Source organism: Drosophila grimshawi, unplaced genomic scaffold (genome assembly GCF_018153295.1).
Source record: "Drosophila grimshawi isolate 15287-2541.00 unplaced genomic scaffold, ASM1815329v1 contig_311, whole genome shotgun sequence".
Lineage (NCBI taxonomy): Eukaryota > Metazoa > Arthropoda > Insecta > Diptera > Drosophilidae > Drosophila > Drosophila grimshawi.
This window is the reverse complement of record NW_025063098.1, coordinates 28,893,481-28,915,792: the sequence shown is the minus strand read 5'-3', so window position 1 is coordinate 28,915,792 and position 22,312 is coordinate 28,893,481. Positions and strand designations below refer to the sequence as shown.

The 22,312-nt window shown below is 33.5% G+C and overlaps 2 protein-coding genes across 2 annotated transcripts in view; one reads left to right on the top strand and one right to left on the bottom strand.

The window, feature by feature from the left end:
• Nucleotides 1–2,749: 2,749 nt before the first annotated feature.
• LOC6569893 (protein toll) overlaps nucleotides 2,750–22,312 on the top strand; it is a 68,597-nt gene continuing 49,034 nt past the window's right edge. Inside the window, exon 1 of the mRNA XM_001995939.2 lies at nucleotides 2,750–3,083. The gene's annotated coding sequence lies outside the window, so the exon portion shown is untranslated. The remainder of the gene's footprint in view (nucleotides 3,084–22,312) is intronic.
• LOC6569892 (acylphosphatase-1) lies at nucleotides 5,295–5,721 on the bottom strand. The gene has a single exon (XM_001995938.3). The coding sequence runs from the start codon at nucleotides 5,683–5,685 to the stop codon at nucleotides 5,377–5,379; it is 309 nt and encodes a 102-aa protein (XP_001995974.1). The 5' UTR covers nucleotides 5,686–5,721; the 3' UTR covers nucleotides 5,295–5,376.

The window sequence follows — 22,312 nt, the reverse complement described above, 5'->3', positions numbered from 1 at the left end:
GCCGCATGTGGCATGCTGCGCGTGTGTGTGTGTGTGTGTGTGCGAGTGTCGTGGGCAACCACGCAACAGACGCACGAAAAATGCTCACAAATCTCAGACCCGCTCAGTCACATGTGGCTCCTCTGATGTCCTCTCTCTCCCCCTCCCCCTCCACCTCCTCCAACTCCTTACACCCCCTGCGTCTACCTCAACAGACAGCATTTTTGGCATTTGTGGCACGTACAAAATTCATTTGTTGCACTATTTGATGAAAATGAAATCAAATTAAATTTTCGGCACAAATTCAAAGTGAAATTTCTGTTTGTGCCCACGTACACTGAGCAAAACAATCGTGTATTTTTGTGTGTTTAAATTATTCAATTTAAGAATTTATAATCTCAAATTTCTTCAATTTCTTAAGAATCAAGACTCATTTGTACTAATTAAAACATATTAAAAAAAAGGAGAAAACGAAGCAAAATCCAAAATATAACTTTGACTTAATTGGGACTAGAATAAATATTATTCTATATACATAAATTCCATATTGAATCTGTTTATTCAATATTAAAAATTTGAGTTTATTTGCTTCCTATTTCATTTTCATTATATTTCTCAGTTTTACGAACACATTTTTAATTTGAGATTGTTAAACATATTTTAAGCTAAAAATTTCTTTTCGCGAAGTGCACTAATAAATTTCTCTCAGTGTGTGTGGGCATTTTTCAATGCCAAACATCGAAGCATTTTCCTTGCCTTTTCTCTTATTGTACCCTGGACAAAAGAGAGTATTGAGACGGGTATACTAAAATTGTGCAAAAGTATGCAACAGGCAGCATCGCTATATACATAAGGTATATATATGCTTGATCAGCAACAAAATAGTAGACGATTAAGAAGAGTTCTCCTGTGAGCCTCTATAAATTCGCCGATCTCAGAGACTATAACAGTTGCAGACTTCAAATTTGGCATATACGCTGATGAAGCTCTTATTTAAGGCTATCGATAAATGTATAATCGATGAAAATCGATAGTCACAATTTTAAATATACATTTACTTTTTTTACATGGGTATTTTTAGACCTTGACAGCTCTAAAAATAATAAAAATGTTTATTTAATATTAAATCATATTATGCATGTATTTAGATAGAGGGTATCTCCAAGTCGAGCAGCAGTTTTATTTGTGTTTTTTTTTTGCTGTCCTTGCAATATTTGTGTGTATTTTATTGGTAATATGTTTTCAAGATTGGCATCTGGAAAATGCCAAATTTTGCCTGGCTGCGAATGTGGACAACATTTAACAAAACATTCACAGATACAACAGCAACTAGTAATGGCCACAGCTAAGTGTATCTGTATCTGTATCTATATGTGCATCTGTATCTGTATCTGTATCTATATGTGCATCTGTATCTGTATCTCTAACTGTTTTTGTATCTTTTGACGAGCTGTCTGCAATTCATTTTATTGTTTATCAAATTGCTTTTAATAACATTTGAAATTGCGCATATTTGTGTAGGCTAAAAAATAACGTTGTGGTTTCTGCAGTATTTTTAAGCAATTGTTTATTTTTAAATGTTGAATTTGAATATTGTTTGAGTTGCTCTTCATTTTTATAACGAAGATAAAAAACAGATTATTGAATAAATTGAAAAACTGAAATAAAATTTAAAAATTGGATATAAGAATAAAGACAACAAACTTGTTTTAAGCAAAAACATACTCAAACGAAGAATAGATTCTTAGTTAAAGCCATAAAAAATGATGATAAATTAAAGCCGTTGTTTATTTTTAGCGTAGAACTGGCGACAGCAAAAAACTCGGGATAGAAAAGAAAATAGTCAACTAAAGATATATATATCAATAACTAAATTACGATCTGAGAACAGGATCTACAATCGGTAATCGGTAATCGATTTTTATCGATAAACATGAGTCATGGGCACTTATCACTAAAACTAATTATTAAATAATAAATAATTATAATAATAATAATATAACACAAATAGTTATTTAATTAATTCCATACACATCAAAATTGACCAACAAACACAGTTTTCCAATTGAGTCAATTGATTGTCCAATACTAATCATTATTAAATTACACAAAGTGCGCTAAAAACAATTCTCCAATTGAATTAATCGATGAATTACTCAATTTACCAACACTAATCGCAACTACAACGACAAAATTGAAAAGCATACAAATTGACAACAACAACAGCGAAGGAATTCTCTCTTCGGTTCTCAGTTCACAATTATGCCATAATAATAACTGTAATCAGGCTGTGCTCCTAGTTACAATTTGCCCATAAGCATAACAAGAAACAGAAGAAACAACAGGAACAACAACAAAAACAACTACCGGCATTTGCCCAAAACAAAACAAGTTGCACACACAGGCAGCTCTTATACTACGCGTATAAGTTGTATGAAAACCCAGTATTTGCTGCGCTGTGCGCTTAAGTAAAGAGAGGCCTGCTGCATTAAAGAGCATTACAAATATATATATATAAAATGTAATAGCTAATTTATTGCTATGTAATTTACTTACAGTTACCCATTACTACAATTTTATGAAATGACTCTTAATAAATCTATAATTATTAAAACAGTAAGCCACAAAATCCCATCTCTCTCTTGAAATCACTCTCTCTTAAAAGCGCTCTCTTTTCAGTGTTGCTGGCACCCAACAAGAAAAAAACATTGGTTAAGACACTGCTCTCTGTGGCTGCGCTGCCAGCAGAGCTGCTCACTCGACGCCTGTTCAGTTTTCTCAGAGCAGTTGTCGTGTTCGCACGCGGAGCGCATTGCGTAAAACAAGAGCAAAAAGCAGCAGAGGAAAAAAAAATAAGTTTTCGTTAGTTTCGTGTGTGTTTTTGCGCAATTATTACTGGCAGTAAAATTGGTTAAATGTGGCCAACAAATAACGCCATTTAATGCAAATGTGTGAAAGTGTTGTCTCTAAATAAAAATATTACAACTAAGAAAAACAACAGCCGACTTTGTTTAACGCATTTGTAAAACGTGCGCGATACGGAAAAAAACCACAACAAAAACAACTGCAACAACAATTACCATTTGGAGCAGCTTTCAAAAACGGTAAGCGCAGCACACATACCAATGTAAATTGCACAAAGCGACACATGCACAACATAAATGTAATTTAACATTACACTTTGAACCCGTTGCTTGTTGTTGTTGATGCTCTGTTAGCTTGCCATCTCGCTCTGACCCGCTTGTTGAGATCAGTTGTTCGCCATTAAGCGGTTAATTTGCGCTTTACATTATAACTGTTATGGCAGTGTAACAACTGTTTTTTTGTTACAGTTGCACACACACACAGACTTGTACTCTCTTTCTGTGCATTATTTCCGCCACTTTCTTTAATTGCTCTCTTTAAATCTAACTGCATTTGGCCTTGACGCTTTTTGTCTGCAAGTCAAGCTTAAGCTTTGCATCGAAAGCTCAACCTATCAGCAAAGTCTTTGCGTGTGCGTGCGTGCGTGTGTGTGTCTGTGAGTGTGTTTATTTTTGCGGAACCAGTTTAAAAGAAAGAAATAAAAAAACAAACAGCGTAGCAAGAAGTTTATTTGCTTTGAAAAAAATAAAAAAGCTCAACAGGTTTTTTATGTTTTTTACTCACGTTTGTTTCGCTGTTGTTGTTATTTAGCTGCAAATTTGTGTGGCTGGCTTGACGCTAATTAAATATGCACAATTCCATGGGAGTGTAGAGGATGGGGCGGGGTGCTTTGCACTGAAAATGATAACTAAGGATAAGAAATATACAAAAATTAAAACCCAAATATTAAATAAAAACAAAAATACCAAAATATAGAGTCAAATCACAATTGTTATGCAAATAAATGAACATGACATTAAATGCCCCCAACAAAAGCACATTTAATGAGCGATAAGAACAAGAGAGAGTTCACACTGAGTTTATCAAGCCTAGCTGAGCCAAGAATTTATACAGTGTGTGCAGCAAGTATTTTGACTAAGTAAAAACAATGCATTCAAATTCAAATTTGCTAACGTTTTGTCATTTTCTTTTTTTCTAATTGAAAATAAATAGTAAGATTTATGGATTTCATTAAAAAAAAGAACAAAATAATATCTTTGAAACAAAAATAACAATTTTTTTTGTAAACAGTGTCAAACAAATGTTTTGAGAACATGTTATTTTATTCTACATTTAGCATGTTGATAAGCCTTTGTATGTATTCCTGTGTCAATATATGTACAGTGTGGTATATGTTTATATGCATTTATGTTGATATGCATCTATGTTGATATGCAATTGTGTTTATATGCATTCTCTGAGCAGTTGTCAATCTTGTAAACATATTCGCTTACATATGCAAATATGTATGTATACATGTATCTATGCTTGTACACATGAAACTTACATTTGTATCTATGTTTACCTTATGTCAATAAGTGTTTATATCCATTCTCTCAGTGATTTCAAACTTTGTAAACATAAATTGTTTATCAAATACGGAAAGAAATAAAATATTCTGATATATAAATGTTTATGGACTTAATTCCATATATAGTTATTCATATATGTGCGAAATTCTTTAACTGCAACTGTTCCAAAGTCAAACCTCAAATTAGCAAAAATTTATCTCTAATTTAGATTTGATTAATGGTACATTTCAAGACTTTTGTTCCAGCTTAAGTCATATTTCTTCGTATAATTTAAGTCGCTCACTAAACTGCTGTTATTTTTTATCTTTGACTTAAATTTGGGTCAGTTTCTGTTACTCTTAAAAAAAAAAAACAATTGAAAAAATAAAAAGAAGAGGAAGAAACTAAACCCGGTTTCGGTTTTCTTGTCTTACGGAAGTCATTTAACCGTCTGCTGAGCACAACAACAATAAGAAGAAGGAGAAGAAGCGATGTTCAAAAAGACTTTTTTTTTGGCATCTAGTTTGGGCCATGTTAGAAAGTGGCCCACAATTGCGGCCAAGAATGAACCTTAACTGTTTAAAAACCATTTGTTAAATCGACATGGCATTTTTTTTATGTATTTGTTTGTTTTTCTCTTTGTGTATATATTTTTTATAAGTGTTTTTTGTTTTGCCAAAAGTACTTTTCGCTAAAACTTAAAATTAAATAAAATAAAATAAATAAAAAACCTTTTGCAATTATTTTCACTATTTTTTTTTTTTGTACACATATGTTTGCACTTTAGACAGCAGCTTAAGACAGTTCTCTGCTACACTGTAAAAACCAACAAATAAATGAGTTTCGAAATTGAAGATTCTTTTAACTTTCGTTTTTTATAGTTGATGAGTTTTTTTTAATTGAATTAATTTATATTTGATTTGCTTGGCTTTCAATCCAAATTTTATGCTAATTAAATTGAGGTTTTCATGTCAAAGTTGTTTCACTTTCTGATCTCAAAGGCCTCGTAGCTGTACTCCTGAATAGACTTTAAATTCTTGATGACAAACTCCTTGATGGCTGCAACATACTCGCCAGCTGTCACAATTAGCTGCTTAAAGGCCTCGATCACTTTCCCCTCGCCCTGCAACTGCCCCTTGTAAAAGTCGTCTGCAATCCGGACAACATAGCCCCGGAGGCCCAGCAACTGAGCCTGGGTAGCGGCAAATAGCTCGAATGCCTCCTTGGGCACCGCGCCATGGATCTCGAAGTCGCAGGACACAAGATCAGGTTTTGATTTTGAAGAGGCCATTTCTTTATGCAAAATGTTTTTGGGGAGCTCCGAGAAAATATGTGAACAAATTTTGAATGCCTGCTTTGAAAATGAGAATTGAGAAGAAAAAAATATTTAGATTTAGTTATCATTGAAGTTTGAAATGAATTATGCATAGACTGTATATATATATATATAGATTGATAGATAGATTCATAGTATTTAGCTAAGTTCAACTAAATGAATTATTTATTTATTATCTAATTATTTTGTTTTGTATTTATTTATTTATTGATCTGCAGACTGTCGTTTCATCTCCCCCACTTTTTCTCACAGTGCACTTGTTTTGCGATGCTTTGTCTTTGATGAGTCAACATCTGTTTTGAAGCCACAATCAAATAAGCCTGTTGCTGCTGCTCTCAAACGCTTCGCTTTAAGTTGACCGCCATTTTTGTTTTGGCTCTCTCTCTCTCTCTCTCTCTCTCTCTCTCTCTGCCTGCTTTATCAGCAAAGAGCTTCATGCTGTGACGACAGCAGATCGTGCATAAGCCGCGAACGTATTACAGAGTAAGAGAGAGAGAGAGAGAGAGACAAAGGTAGAGAGAGATATGAAGTGCGCAATCAAGAGCCAGAAATATTTATTTTTAATATATTCAATTAGGTAAAGAAAAAAATGGGATTTTACCCACAGTTCCCGCTGCGACATTCTTGACCACTTTAATGACGTTTTTTCTAATTCACTCTCCAAACTGCCCTCGACTCGCCTAATGCCTTCATCAGCTGCAAAAAAAATAAAAATAAAGAGTGAAGTCCCATTAATATTCGAGGTCTCTTTTTTTTGTTTTTGTTGTTGTCTTTGTGCCTTTATTCCTTTATTTTTACCTGTTTCCTTTTCGCCTCCCGCTGCATTTATGATATCTTGTGCAGCGATGCGATGCAACTACACTGGCAGAAACAACTGATAGCCACAACTGGAAATTCAGATCCTTACTAAAGTCACAAAGTTTTAAGCTACTATTTAAATGAGTATAAAATTATTCTGCAAAAGTCATTAAGCTTGACTTAACTATTTTTCTCAGTGCACTTGCTTGATTAGCTAGCTTTGCCTGCCTTTTAATCGATTTCCTAATTAAACTCTCTTCGCCCCGCAGCTGTTGTCACATCCGTCTATCTAAATAAGACATAAAATGTATGACTATATATATAAAAAAAAGCCCCCCGAGAAAAAAGAAAAAAACGAGAAGGAAATGTATAAATAATAAACCTCTCTGGTTGGGTGGGCAATTAGCTGCCACGCCCACATTTTCCGCATATTTCCAGCATATTTGCCACATTGCTCACTGGCCATTTGAATGAAGGATAGCACAGCCAGCAACAACATTAGACGCGCCTAAACGTTCAAATTAGCGAACCACCAAACTCACACAAAAAACAGAAAAAAAATGGAATAAGAGAGAAATTTAATTAAAGCAACGTTAAAAAAATAGAATGCATAAATTTAAACACAGACACCCGCCTCGCCCCTTGTCCTACACCCACCTGGCTTTTTGTAATTTTGTAACCTCAAAGCAAAACAAAAAACGTGTAATTTTCACGGTCCCAAGCTGCCACTTTCCTCTCCCCCTTCTCTCCACACCCCTCTCGCTTTTATTAGCGCAGTCCCAGCATAATGATTAGGGTCAGCAGGAGGCAGCCCAAAACATGTACATATAAAAATATAAATTATTTATTTTGTAAGCCGAAGCTGGAATACTCTAAGTGCATTTTTTTCTACGAAAATAATATATATAATAATTATTATTATTCTTTTATGCTTATTTTCAATGGTTTTAATTGTACTTTGTCAAACTTTGGAACTTATTTGTGAATATATGATGCTTGTGTATTATTTAACTATTCTACAATTTGAAGTTTCTTAAAGCAACTTATTTACAATTTTAATTATACGATTGTTGACTTCAGATTTTAATGTTTACTTTTCTACGCAAGATCAGTTTTAGTACCTTGACTATCTTTATTATGTTTTAAAAGTACCTTAAACTAAGCTTAAATTTTAGAAAAGAAATAATAATTAACTTAAATTAAGTCAAGCATAATAAAACCAAGCAAACTAATGATTATATATTCATTTATATTACAACGGATTCTAGAATCCGGATATGAATATTGAGCCCGTCAGAGTATTATTCGACTTTACAGTATTTTCCCAAACTATTTGTATCTATCTTTTAATTGCTATATTAATTAATTAATAGCAGTAGGTTGACTAACTAATTTTGTTGACTCATTTGCTGTGAGTTCTGTGATAGTTGATAACTTTTATGAAGTTCCACAAAATTGTTGGGAAAATTCAACACTTTGGATAAAGAAGACTAAAAAGTTCGGTTATTAAACACTTCTGATTTTGCTGACTCACTTACTCAAAAACTACCGAGTTTCTCACAGTAGTTGAATTTTCAGTAATTCAACCAATAAGATTAATATATATATGAAAAGAGCTATTTTCTTTTGATTATCTTCAAGCTGACTTTAAAAAATCTATCCTAAATTGTCAATTTCTTAATTTCTTAAAATGTTTTTTTTTTTTAAATAAATTGCAACATTTTTATTCACAAGTTCTTACAGCGATTATATTGAATGTTGATTTTAATTTTTTCAAAACAATTTTTAAATATTCATAATAAAAATAATGTTAATAATTAATAATAGTTTAAAATAAAATTATAAATAAAGAAAACTAGATAAAGTAAGAAAAATAAATTGGGTTCAGTGTATAAAAAAAAATGTTAAAAGTTGAAGATTAAATTCACAAACTCTTAAAGCAGAGCAAATATTTAAGCAGAAGTCAAACAAGCAATTCGATGTTTCCAACAAGTTGACAATTTGTCAACCTTTCAAATTGTCAGTTGTACAATTTGCCAAGCTGATTACGTATTTATGATGATCGGCGCAAAGGGTATCTAATATGTTTCAGACTTAGCGACGGCAGCAGATTTTAGTTTTATCTCTGTCGGTTTTTTGGCAAAGATAAAAGCATTTGTCATTAGCATGAAACGCTAAAGGTTTTCCTCGACTTGCTCCGCGAATTTCACTTTCGTCTCTCCAAACAGTCCACAAATATTTGAACTTCATTAGAGGGCCAGACGACGGTGCGACCGACCGGCGACCATTCACTACTTGACTTGTGGCCTTTGACCTTTACTCCTAATGACTATTTGCTCATTATTTAAATTAAAACCCAATTTTAATGCAAGCCAATATGAAGCAGAAGAAGAAGAGCTGTGCAACAAGCATAGCAAAATATGTTTATCTTTTAAGGGAAGCATACAAAGAGTGCTGTGGTCGGCTAAGAAATACCCTGTAAAAAAGCAAACTACCTCTGTTTTTAATATAGTAAATAAATATTCGATTGATATTTATATATTTATGTGTATTTTTCTTGTCTTTGTCGATCAAATATATGTTTAAATATATTTCGAGTAGTCATGGCTAAAAATGTTTAGTCGTCGTTAAAAACCTACACAATTTTGTTTAACTAGATATACCTGCCATCTTTAATGTTTACGGATATGACATCAAATTTCATGTTAAGAAACACTTAAGAACCTATTGCGATAAGAACTCAGATAAGAAATGAAATGCCAACGAAAAAAGTGCAGTAAAATCATCAAAACCTCAATACTAAATCATGTTTCAAAAATATCGTGCAACAAGCACAAAAAGAGAAATGCAAACATTTCCGCAGGCAAACAACTGAAATTGATGAGTATCTTAAAAGAGACCAAGCCGCATTATACATATATGTGGGCAAGAACAATCAAAAGACAAATGTCATGCTTGGCTGAGTCCGTATCGGCACTTGAGGAGGGTAAACGGAGGGAGTATGGGGAAGCAAACCTACGCGCTGAAAATTGAGGTGCAGCTCCGAGATGGAAACCACCGATTAGCGGAACAAGTGGACAAAGTCATTGATGATGATGACGACCAACTGACAGATAACGGAGAGTCCCAGGAGTCGGCTTTCGACACATTCACCGCCCAGTGCTGAATGCTCAATGCCCGACCAGCCCTCGTCTTTCGCTCCTAGCTGAGAAGCACCCTCCTTCATAATTGATAACCATCTAATATAGCCTGGGAATATTTCTCAAACTTTAATTGCAGTGCAAGTAAAATTTAGTGAATGAATAGAATTCTCGAAAATCTCATTGGCTTCTTTATAAGGAAAATGCCACCAGTCTTGAAAATGAGTAAAAGGCTATATATTTATTTATTTAATAATGTGTTCAGAGCTTCGCTGCAGGCTTTTGATATACGAAAATGTAGAGTTATAATAGAAGGTATAAAGAAATGGTATGTGGATATTAGAAGTTTCCAGAGAAAGAGATTCAAGAAGAAATATGCTTGTCAAACTTAAGATTAGCATCGAATATAAGTGGATCCACAAAATAATTATTCAAAAATCACATTCGCTTTTAATATGTCATTGATTTAAAATGAAAGAGTAATTTAAATAAATTATATATTAAAATTTGAATGGCATTGATTTTGAATTCAATTGCAACTGGCTAATGGAAGCCATCTGTAAATTTATTTACTGCTTTTGTAACAAATCATTTTAGTTTTAGTTTTGCTTATGACAAGCAAAATATAGCTTTTCTTTACAATTTAGGTTTGCTTTTGTGTTGGAAAATCGTCATTATCTTTTAATTAACTTTCTAGGCCATTTGCGAAAATGACAAAAAGTTTTGCTCCATTCTAATTGCACAGCGAGTGGCGGAGTCTGTTTTGTGTTTATCTTGTGATTGCTTTTAGTTTTAGTTTTTCCCCGACAGCTTTCATGCCAAACAGAATTTTCCTTTTCATTATGCTAATTTCACTGGGGTAAATAATTACAGGACGCAAATTGAAACAGGCAGAGAGAGACAGAGAGAAATGTTTGAAAGTAATTGTCAACATGGAGTTAAATACACACTCACACACACACACAAGTAACAAGAATTTTATCCCAACTTTAAGCCAGTTTTTTGTATTTTCTCTATTGTTGTTTTTCCCAACTTCGTTTAATCGGCTTTTCTTTGAAAGCCGCTTGTTGTTGACTTTCCCACGCTGACTGACTGAATGAGTGATTAACATAATCGACAATGAAATGAAATTCCAATTGAAAATAAATATAATATTTATATTTTAATACCGGAGGTATTATATTTATATAAATCCACATATCTCCCACAATTTGAAAGCCAAAGTCACCAGATTTGGCTGATAGTGCTTAGTGCTAGTAGCATCCGTTCTAAAAGCCAAAGATTGGTTAATGATTATTTTTTGATCAGCCACAAAAAGTGGGTTTAATCGGCAAAAAATCATTCTCTATTGTGAGTTCTTGGTTGGTTTTCTATCTCTCGCGCCTCTAATTGAATTATTACATTGAGCACAGCAAGAATAAAGTTTTAGGTTGCATACTCAACATGCTGCACAGCGAGAAAAGTGGCGTTTGAATAAAAAATCATCTAAGAGAGTAAAAAGGTTGATTTTATATAGTTACTTATTTATTTATTTTTTTCTAAATACATAAATGGTTGCTTGAATAATGGTTACGAGAGAGTCTGAAGTATGAAAAAGTACTCAAAGTTATTGCAACACTTTTCTCGCTGTGCAGCTTCTGACAACATGTGACCCCATTGGGCCCCATCATAATGTGCGAGTAAGCCGCAAAGTTATTTCCGAGTGCATCCATCGTGTGGCAACAATTTGGGACTCCTATGAGTAGGCAGCTAGCCGAGCTGAGCTGGCTCAGCATTAAATTTGTCAGTCAGAGTTTTTTTTTAAGCTGTGCTGGTTCATTCAACTTGACTTCTGCTATGCGCTATATATGTTGACAGTGGTTCGATAACTTTTCAAGTTCTAAGCTGGTCATTAAAAAACATGAAAGTCGCTTTTGTGTGTGTGTATGTGTGTGTGATTGTGTGTGTGTTGGTAATTTCAGCTTTCGGTTTGTTTGTTGAATAATTTATGCGCATCGTACCAATAATAATAACAGTAATTAATGCGATAAGAACATTGAATATCAACCACAGTCAAAATCAACACACAAAACCTGTCGCCATATTCGGCCCACGCATTTCATGTTCAAAAATTAAACGGCGAAATGAAATCCAGCAAGAAGTCGACGAAGATTGAATACTCTTGCAGATGAATGATAAATAGATGTTAATATAAGTAAAGAAATATAAATGGAGATAGAGATAAAAATTAATGTAGATATAGATACAGATATATATAGATTTTTAATAGACATTTATTAAATAAACACTAGTTATGACAGATGACAGATGTGTCACCAGATTCGTGACAAAGTTAAAATATCCCTCTAGTACAAGTCTAAATCAATAATGAGAGAAAAAAAACCGTCATTAAAATAGGTATACGACAGAGTATAAGAAGTATGGGGTAAAACCCGCATACAAAGCAAAGCTTTAAGAACATGAAAAAAAAGAATAACAAAATGAAAATTAATTTTATGTATATGACAAATTTATTTTTATATTTTGTTTTTGTGTCATTGGTGTCTTATTTTGCTGCTGCTTGTGGAGTCGCACAGCGGGTCAACATTTTAAACACCCCAATCTCTAGAGAGATAGCTGAAGGAAGAAGGTGAGGAGGTAGATGAGTAAGAGGAGTAGGAGAAGGTTTTTGTGTTCGAATTCGGTTATCGCAGTCGATTTGGTTGGTGGGTGTTCCTTCTCTTTTTTAACAGGGTCATGGGTCATAAACAAAACGCAGCTATGGCTCTATTTACATATGCAAGTGTGTGTGGGTGTGTGCATGTGTGCGCGAGTGTGTGTTAATGCCCATGAATCACACACACGGCATTCAAATTGCCGACAATTCAAATTGTTGGTGGACAAAACTGATTGCCATACAATTTCAACTAGTTTCACCAATTGATTATTCAGTCAGTATCAACAGCTCTAATATATAATGCACATATGAGCTGAAGTATCTGAAGTAATTTAATACAATAACCCATTGTTCGCTTATGACATTGGTACACTCTAAAAAATAATAGAATACATCATAAAAATTGTTCTCATATTGTTAAAATGTTTGTAAAGTCCAGAAAACGTTTGTTTGAAATTAAATATTAAGTTTCTATTAGAAAGTAGAACTTAAATGGAAAATTTGAAGCCTCTAGCTCTGGAGGGTCAGTCCCTGAGATCGTTTAGTTCATTTACACATTTTGAATGGGTTCAGGGTCAAAGAAAAGCAAGCAAACTTAATGCATAATTTGTTCTTGATTCAACTACTAAAACATATAAAATGTGAGCAGAACATCAAAAGTGGGACTTTTAGATATATTCTTAGCAGGAGTCCGCTAATTCAAGAATAAACAACTTTGCATCAAATCATTTGCATTGCTAATTAAAATAACCCATTCTTTCATTGAATTTATCACTTCTAACTAACACTTATGAATTTGATTACGATTAGAAAAGCAGCAAATAAAACTCGTTTCTCATGCGAAAAATGTATTCAGGCCCCAAGCATTCAATTAGATATACAACTGTATGGCTATTATTTTAATACAATTAATATCTTATATCTGATTTAACTAGGCTCGATTTGCTAACTCGCATTTACTTCACATCCAACTCAGCGTTCAGATTGCACTGAACAACAGCTTATAAAATTACAATAATTGTTTCCAGTTATACAGTCAGCTATTAAATTTAATCATGAGAGATAAGCTCATCTTATGATTAAGCCACTTATTTACTTCGAAATGCACACCTGAACCGGTTTTAATTCTTATTAATCCGTTTTCTGTTGAAGAACGGGATAATTTTACATAAAGTATATCAAATATTACAGTGTTCATTTACAGGGAGATCAATTATTTTTTGGGAGATATTAATAAAAATTTGTTTTTTATTTTAAAGGGTTTCGGTTTTAATTATTCTTAATGATAGATTTTTAGTTCCTTTTTTTATTTTTCATACAATTCTCCTATTTAAATTGCGTTGGCTTCAGCTGGAATGAAAAAGTAGTATTAACTTTTCAAATGAGCATAGCAAATCTAAACTTAAGCTTGAATCTTCTGCCTTTTAGAATGGATAATAGAATACTTAGTGATCTATATAAATAAAAATTATTATAAATTCACCATGGGCCAATAGAAACTTAACATATCTTAGATTGTTCAGGTTATGGTGTAGGCTTCACAGTTGCTGGGGTTTGTTTCTTTTATGTGCTTAGTTTGCAAAATAGATTAAAGATTGTGGAATGTGTTTCATTATTATATTCTTAATAGAGATACGGTTAATTGCATCAATGATTTGTCAGACAGCAAATCAAAGCAAATCATTTGCCATTCTTTTTGCACTTAGCAAATCATCCCTACTCAATTGTCTTTGCAATCGCATGTTGTTCTTAATGCAGGTACCTGGAAACAGCTCATGTCATCAGCTAGATAGACACACCATGATTCGGGTCTTTAATGGATTGGCCAAGCACTCGTTGAAATTTGATTCTTAAGACAATCCACTTGCCAGACAGAAATGATTATTGATATATAGGGAAGCGTTTTGTGTTGTGTTGTTGAACAGTCCTAAAAAAAAAATAAATCGTCGCACTTCTCGACTTCGGTCACAGTGGTTTTTTCTCTTGCATTATCTTGAAGATAGTAGGCTGGATTCTTTAAGCTTAAATATATTCACGAGCCATGTAATTCGAATTGCGGATTATACCTAATTAAAGGTGAAACAAAGCTAGAATTTTTAGCGTGTATATGTATGTCAGTGTCTGCATATAGATATTAATCTTTTAAATGTATTATTTAACATTAATATTGCGTTATGTAAAGAATAAAAAATATAGCTAAAACACAAGCAGAATAATATTCGAAAAGCTTTGCACATCACACCTTTTGCACACCGTTGATGACTTGTTTGCATGTCCTGGCATTCAAGCTGTCGCCACTCAACCTGAATATTGATCAATTATGGCCCGTAGCAAAAAGGACCTTCGTTCACTATCCTCTATCGCCACTCCCCTCTCTCCACCTTCCGCTTTGTTTGTGCTGCACAGGAGCAATTAGCGTTTGACCCATTATCATCATCATCATCGGCACACAATACACCCATATAGTTTTGTACATTCATATCAATCAGTCTGTTTGCTAAGCCACTCTTCTACTTCTTTCTATTTGCAGGTAAGCTTTTTGATGAGATACCTGAAACAACAACAACAACAGCAATTGAGTGAGTATTTTTGAGGGAGCTTTTGTGATCCACTTCAAAAGGAGAGCTTCCCGCTTGTAATTTGATGCCCATTATCCAAGTCATTTCTTTCTTTTTGTTTGGGTTCCTTTTGTTCCATTTATGGGAATTAAATTCGCTTCAAATTTAAAAAATAAATATTTTCCCACACAAAACAATAGCAAGGAAATATGAACTTATTTCAGAAGCTGGAGAACTTTAAAAAAAAACTAGCACAAAACAACTTTAAAATAATCAGCCAGCTGAGCCCAATAACAATTTTCTGGCTACAAATTGAGCACGTCACTAAATATACCTATATATATTGATTCTGTGAAAATTATATCAATTATCATTAGTTGCTGGCAATAAGAAAAACTTGAAACTCACATTTTCCCAACAATTGATGACAGTTGAAAAGAAAATTGGTGGCGGTAGGGGGAGGAAACGTGAATTGCATAAAAGCCAAAGCTAAATAGCATCGAAAATTTTGCTGACTTTTCTTTTTTGTGTGTTGAGGCTTTGGGTTTTCTTGGGCTTGGAATGGGGATTTGGTGGATTGGGATTGGGATTGGCCTCATTAGAAATCCTCGGAAACATTTAATGCCAATTGAAGCGGCTCCCAAAATGAAATAAAACAAAATTAATGAGCTACAATTGGTGCGCAGGCAACAACAACAACGAAAAAATACATTGACCAGAATAGAGATAAAAATAAATTAAATTAAGCGTTGTTTCTCAAGATTTTTGGTCCGTGCAGACGACGACGAAGAAGAAGACGACGAAGATGTACGGCGGGCATTTTAAAAAGTTTTTAGACCAATACATCGAGGGCACAATTGATTGTAAATAAGCATCCACATACACACACAGACACATACACACACACATGCTCATGAAGACAACATCTTAAAAGCAAAGCAAATCGAAAATCGTGACAGGAATGCCTAAGAAAATTGCCACACTCGAAAAAACCAATTGGAAAAATTGCAAACGAAGCCGAAAAACCTTATTTTTTCACCCGAATTAATTTAAATTTTGGCAAAATATATTAATTTTTAAATTACTTACTTTTATATTTTTCATTTTATTTAGCAAACAATTTCGTTCCATTTAACGTACACTTTTCATTCGAATTTTACACTTAATGCAATATTAAAAGTAAGGTTTAGAGTTGAGTTTTTGGGGAATTGAAAGTGCCAAGTACTCCATATTTTCGTCGAGTGCTCAATGGGCTCAGTTGCCGAAATTGTTCGGCAGCCTTTTTCCTTATTCTATTTAGCCATGGATCGCTTTAATTGCAGCACACAAAATGCTGCTCCACATTTGATTCAATCAAACGCAGATCCATTGATTTTCTTTTATATTTGTTGCTTTTTTCTTTTTGTCGTCCTTGTCTTCTGCTTATAATTGAAATTGCTTTGCGTTTAGAAAAATAAAATAGAAGGCAGCACATTTTCAATTAATTTGGCAACCGCAAAAGCAGCCGCAAAGAATTTTATTTATTTATATTGCGCCTGCTGTTGCTGCTGCTTCTGCTGCAAGAGTCAAAGTGTCAAAAGCGTCCCCAAAACAGTTGGGCGGGAAAAATAAGTTAGTGATGGGGGGAAGTAGACGCACTTTTTCCCACCATCAAGTGCAAACAAATCAAGCGACAACGTTTTGTGGAAACAGTCTGATGGAAAGGGAAGGGATGGGAAGGGGGTGCGATGGGGGGAGAGGTCTTATGTTGTTAGGGGGCATTTTTATGTAGATTTTATTTGCAGCAGTCGCGAGTCAAGAAATTCACACAAACAAATTGAATTTTGTATACATTTTTTATATACATACCCCACACACACAAAACATAAAGGGACTTCTTGTTTGCCTTACGTCCTAAAAAATGCTGCTACAGTTTTTTTTTTTTAAATTTTTTTTCTTATTTTTAAGCAAGCAAGGGTTCGGAATTCTTTATGACTCTGCTTTAATGTTTGCATTTTTGCATATGTCTATGACTGTAAAAAATGAAAAAATAACAACAAAAATTGTATCTCTTCCTATTCAATTTATATTAGTTTTCTTTCTATGATCTTTCACATAAAAGAATACAATTCTTAACTAATAATATAAATAATATTTATTTTATTATTTATTCTTATTTTATTTACATTAGTCTCGTTTTGACGCTCTTCTACATAAAAGATTATTGTTAAAACTCTCTTGGCACGAAAAAAATTAATAATTTAAAAAACATTTATGCTTTTTCACTTGAAGGCAGTTTGCTTAAATCTTTCTTAACCTTGGTTTTTATGTGAAATCCGAAGGGGAAAAGAAAAGTTACTTTTTATTATTCACAAATCACGTAATTACAATTTTCACAATTTTTATAAAATCTCACATATCATGTTTAAATTTATTTCGTCAAATTAATAGAATCGTTTACCTTTCCACAAGTACAGAGTAGCCACTTCCTGACAATATATAATATTTTGGAAGCAAAGTCATCCAAAAGAATGTTCTCAATAGCACAAAAAGATGAACAACAATTATAAATGTTACAAAAACACTTATAAATTTGATTCAGACGACATACAAAAAAAAGAGATAAATAAAACCTTAAAAATATACTTCTTTTTGCAAAAGACATAGAAAAATATGATTTATTTAGCTTGTCAAAACATTTTCTTCTAAAGCACTAATAAATTTCTTTTCTTTGCTAAGTAAATAGGAAAACATAATTTTTTGCCTTTGTAGAAATACTTCCTTGACATACTGTATATTTTAAGCACATTTTTTGAAATGGAAGGCAATAGGAAGACATGATTTATTTTCCCTTGTCAAAACACTTTCTTGACATACTGTGCATATCTGTTTTCTGCCACATAACCTTTGTAAGTCAAGCTGAAAAACAAAAACACATTTAATTTCGCTTGTCACTTGTCGGCTTTTGTTTGCAGCTGCTGCGCTGCTATTATTATTTATTATTTTCCATTTTTATTTATTTATTATTATTTATTTCTATTTATTTTTTGTTATAATAAAAATAAAAAATATTTGTGAACATTTTGATGCAAATCAGTGGAGGCGAAAGCGACGAAAAACGTCAACCAAAAGTCGCCACAAAGACACAAAGATAAAAGAGTATTGGAAAGAGAGAGAGAGAGGGATAAAAATTCATAATATAATATTGACATGGCGGACAGCTTGACAGCCGTAAACAGTGAAACATCAAAAAGTTATCACAAACGGGGCGTTTGTACCACGCTGCGTATCCTTTTGCCAAAGGCACTGCAAAAAAAACAAAAGCGCGAACAATAAAAAAAAAACAAAAAAAATGGGGAAAGAGAAAGGAAATAAGAGCAGGCGGAGGGGAGGCACCGAGGCAGGACACATGTTCTGCAACACCGGCTGACAAGAGATTCTCTTCTTTTTTTTTTGAGAAATTTAAAATCAAGCTAAAGTTGCCGCTACTTTTATTTTTTTCGTTCGCTTTTTGCGTTTTCATCGGCAGTGAAATGCATAAAGTTTTACACAAAAGTTGCTTGTTGGATTTGTTTGTCGCAAAAAGGGTCGCGAACATTTCAGCAGTGGGCAAGGGGGTGAAAAGGGCTGTAGTTGTGCATGTATGTGTATATCTATATGTTTGTATATATATATATATATACTTATATGTAAGAAGCAAGTGCTGAAGGCCAGGTCGCCAAAGTTTTGCAGAAACTGACTGTGAAAGTTGCTTTTCTCTTTGTTTGCTGGCATTTTCTTGGGGGTATTAGTATTAGTGTTGTTTGCCACATTTTCTTTAACATTTTTTTTATTTTCTCTTTTTTTTTTTGCTCTGTTATGCTTCATTTTGCCGAAGCCAGAAGTGCGTGCAAAAGAGAACGAGAAATTTGTCAGAGCGGAAACGAAAAACAAACGAGAAAAAACCAATTGTCTAAGACACAGCGAAGCTGAAATGCCCTTAAGGACTGAAGAACACTTCTCAGATATTCTCGTTGTATTGTTCAGAATGTTGGATTCAACACAAGTTCCATCAAATCAGCTTTAAGATATGAATAAACAACTGTATCAAATCGACTCTATATAAATTTATAAATATATATATAATTTCTACATGCGTTACACACTTGAAGAGAAAAGTGCAATCCCTTCGGTAGGGTATCGGAGTAAGGAATGTAGAAGTACAAGTCAAAAGGCTCTCTGCACTTTTGCGGTTAGAGGCGAGACCAATTTGTAGATGTGAAAAGTTTTGAGCAGAGCCATCTTGTTCCCCAAAACCACCAACCAAAAACCAACCTTACACTCCCCCCGCCCCGTTTTTCCCTCACAAACTAACTGTTAACAAGCAGACGCTTTGAATTTTTCGCGGTATTTGCGACGAAAATGAAAAAAAAGGCTTGCGAATTGTTGTGATTTATAAGACTTACTTGCTGAGAAGTAGGTGATAATAAGCGGGAAGAGAGACAGAAAGAGAGAGAGAAAACCTGTTGACAATTGGCTAAATGCGATGTGCCCCCAAATATCCTTTCGAGCATATCCTTTTCACCTCAAAGAAATGAAATCCTAGATATGAATCGGCTACCGCAAATATTGTGCTCAGTTGGTGGCATTTTCGCTTTCAATAAATATCTCATAATTCCACACAAAACAAGGATGCAAATGCCAACGTGCAACGGCAATTCATTGAATTGAATTGCCAAGGCAACACACACAGTCACACACACACACACACACACATAAAAGACTCAAACAGAAGCAAAGTCCTTGAATGGAAAGATTTAAGATCTCACCAGAACGATAAATCGTGCTAAAAGGTGTCTCTCATTCGTTCAGATATTTACCTATGGGATGTGTGCGCATATGTGTGTGTGCAATGTGTGTGTGTGTGTGTTTGTATGGTGTGGATTTGTTTGTCTGATAACCTAAAACTCGCTGTGAAACCTGATTTTTAACTGGCAAAACTGAATGGCGCAGACATGACTACAAAAGGCTCGGCATGTATAGCTGCTTGCATACACGTATGTGTGCTGGAAATGAAATGAGATTTCCCTACAGATAACATACGCACACAATCACACACACACACACACACACACGAACAAACAAACTTATGCACTGTGGTTTCTCGAATATGAAATCGTTTCGGTAAAAGAATTCGTGAATAAATCCAGCTTTTCAAATAACACAAAAATGTCTAACAAACATAAGTATTCCGTTATTAAAAAAGGAACAAATACAATTTGTTAATGAAAATAAGCATTTTAGCTTCTATTCTAATTTTATTTACAATAATTCAGTCTTCAATTATAAAATTTGCATTAATTATTGGAGAAAAAAAACGAACTTTAGCAAAAACATTTAATTTTTTATTTAGCTTTTCATGCTTTGGAATTTATAAAATTGGCTATTAATTAAAGAAAAATAATTATAAATCATTTATTTTATGAAAAAAAAAATGCAGTAAAAAATTCAAGAATCAAATTTTTATTTATAATTTATAGAATTTGAGCAAATAATTTATTAACCGGAAAAATGTGGTAGAATTTAATTATAATAAAAAAGAAAAACAAACTGGTAACATAAATTATTTATTTTTATTTATTTAGTCGGCAAAATTTATTGATTATTTTCATTTTCAAAAATGACTTGCGAAACTGTTGATTTAAAATTGCTGTATAATTCTAATTGATGAAAGTCATAATTTCCCATCAACTACGGTGCCTCATGACCCACACACACATAAACTCACACGCACACACACACACATATATATGTATATATACACACTCGCATTCTGGTGAGCCACACACACACAAGGTAGATATTCTCAATTTGAATGCAAACATGTTGGATTATTATGATTTCCTTCTACCGTTGGCATTTTTTTTATCTCTTGCCTTATTTTTTTAGTAGTTTGTAGACCGTCATGTGGTTCTCTATGGGGTGTATGTGTGTGTGGTGTGTGTGCTGCAATTTTTTGTTTTTTTTTTTCTTTTTTGCTGCTGTGACAAGTATTAAGTGCAATCAAAAGAAGATTTACAAGCGTCATGAATGAAATATTTGCATCATATGCTGCACACTGAGGGACCAGGAACAGACACAGAAATAGAGAAACAGAAACTGGCAGACAAGGCAACAGTTTTGCAACGTGTGTCTGCCACATGAGTCCTTGTCCTATCGTTTGCCCTACCTGCCTGCTAGCCTCTGTTTGCTTGCTGCGCGCATAAAAACCCATTTGACATGATATTTATGGCACTTTTCGAGCATGGCTAATAGAAAATTTTACCTGCTCCTATCTTGATGCAGCCAGGTGAGCTTTAATTATTGATTATGGCACCGCGACTCTTCTAAATATGACGTGTGTGTATGTGTACGTGTGTGTGGAGGCGATGGCAAACAGGCGATAAGCCACCAGGCATAAAGTAAATGGACGAATTGAAATGAGCTGAACTCATTTAGATTTGAACCCACAATATACACAGATAACAAAAAAAAAAAAAAAATATGCTAAGACAAGTAAGAACGCTTTAGTTGAGTTAACTCGACCAGAGAATATCCTGTACTAAACTGTTAAATTCATTGATATGATTGAGAATATATCCTATTCAAAAATCGGTAAAAATGTTACTCTTAGTATTATCGGAAATCGATTTGTGATAATTGAATTGAACTGGTTCTATTCCGCAATATTCCAAATCTTAAGTTTCTAATTTTCCTAGTTTCTGAGATGGGCATTTTCTTCCAGACTTACATGCCTAAATCGTCTCAGCTTTTGATCTTGATCAAGAATCTATATCACTTTATTGGTTAGAAGATGATTCCTTCTGTTTGTTACATATATTGGCGCAAAACTCTTTATATCCAGGATGTAAATTGGCTCAACTGAGCTCGAAGTACATAGTACTAAATTTGAATTCATCTGAGAACTCAAATTTCCTAAATTTTTACATTCATAACTTACGCATACATTTTGATAATGGTTTCACTTCAATATTATATTTTCTTTATTCTATAACGATTTAGCCAATATGACAACGCAAAAACCTTCAACGTAAGCTGTGAGAGCTTTATAAACTAATAAAAGTCTCCAATTACTATAATAAGTGTGAATCATTCAATTTGAGTGCTTTGAAAATAAGAAATCAAAACCATATTCAACACTGCTCAAATTAACTTGAATTAAGAAGTCATTGGCTTGTCTAAAGTTCGCCTAAGTCTCACTAAAGGATAAATACTTCAATCAAAATACGTAAAATTTCATTACCAAAATCATACTTGAAAAAAGATCAGATTTCACTCTTTTCAATCTAGACTATGAAGCACAATGTCGTGCTTGAATTTTCTGTCAGTGTACTGCCTAATAATGAAAGCGTGACAGCATCTTCTTTATTTAGTGGTTTTGATTTTTTTTTTGTTGCTACACTTTGTAAAAA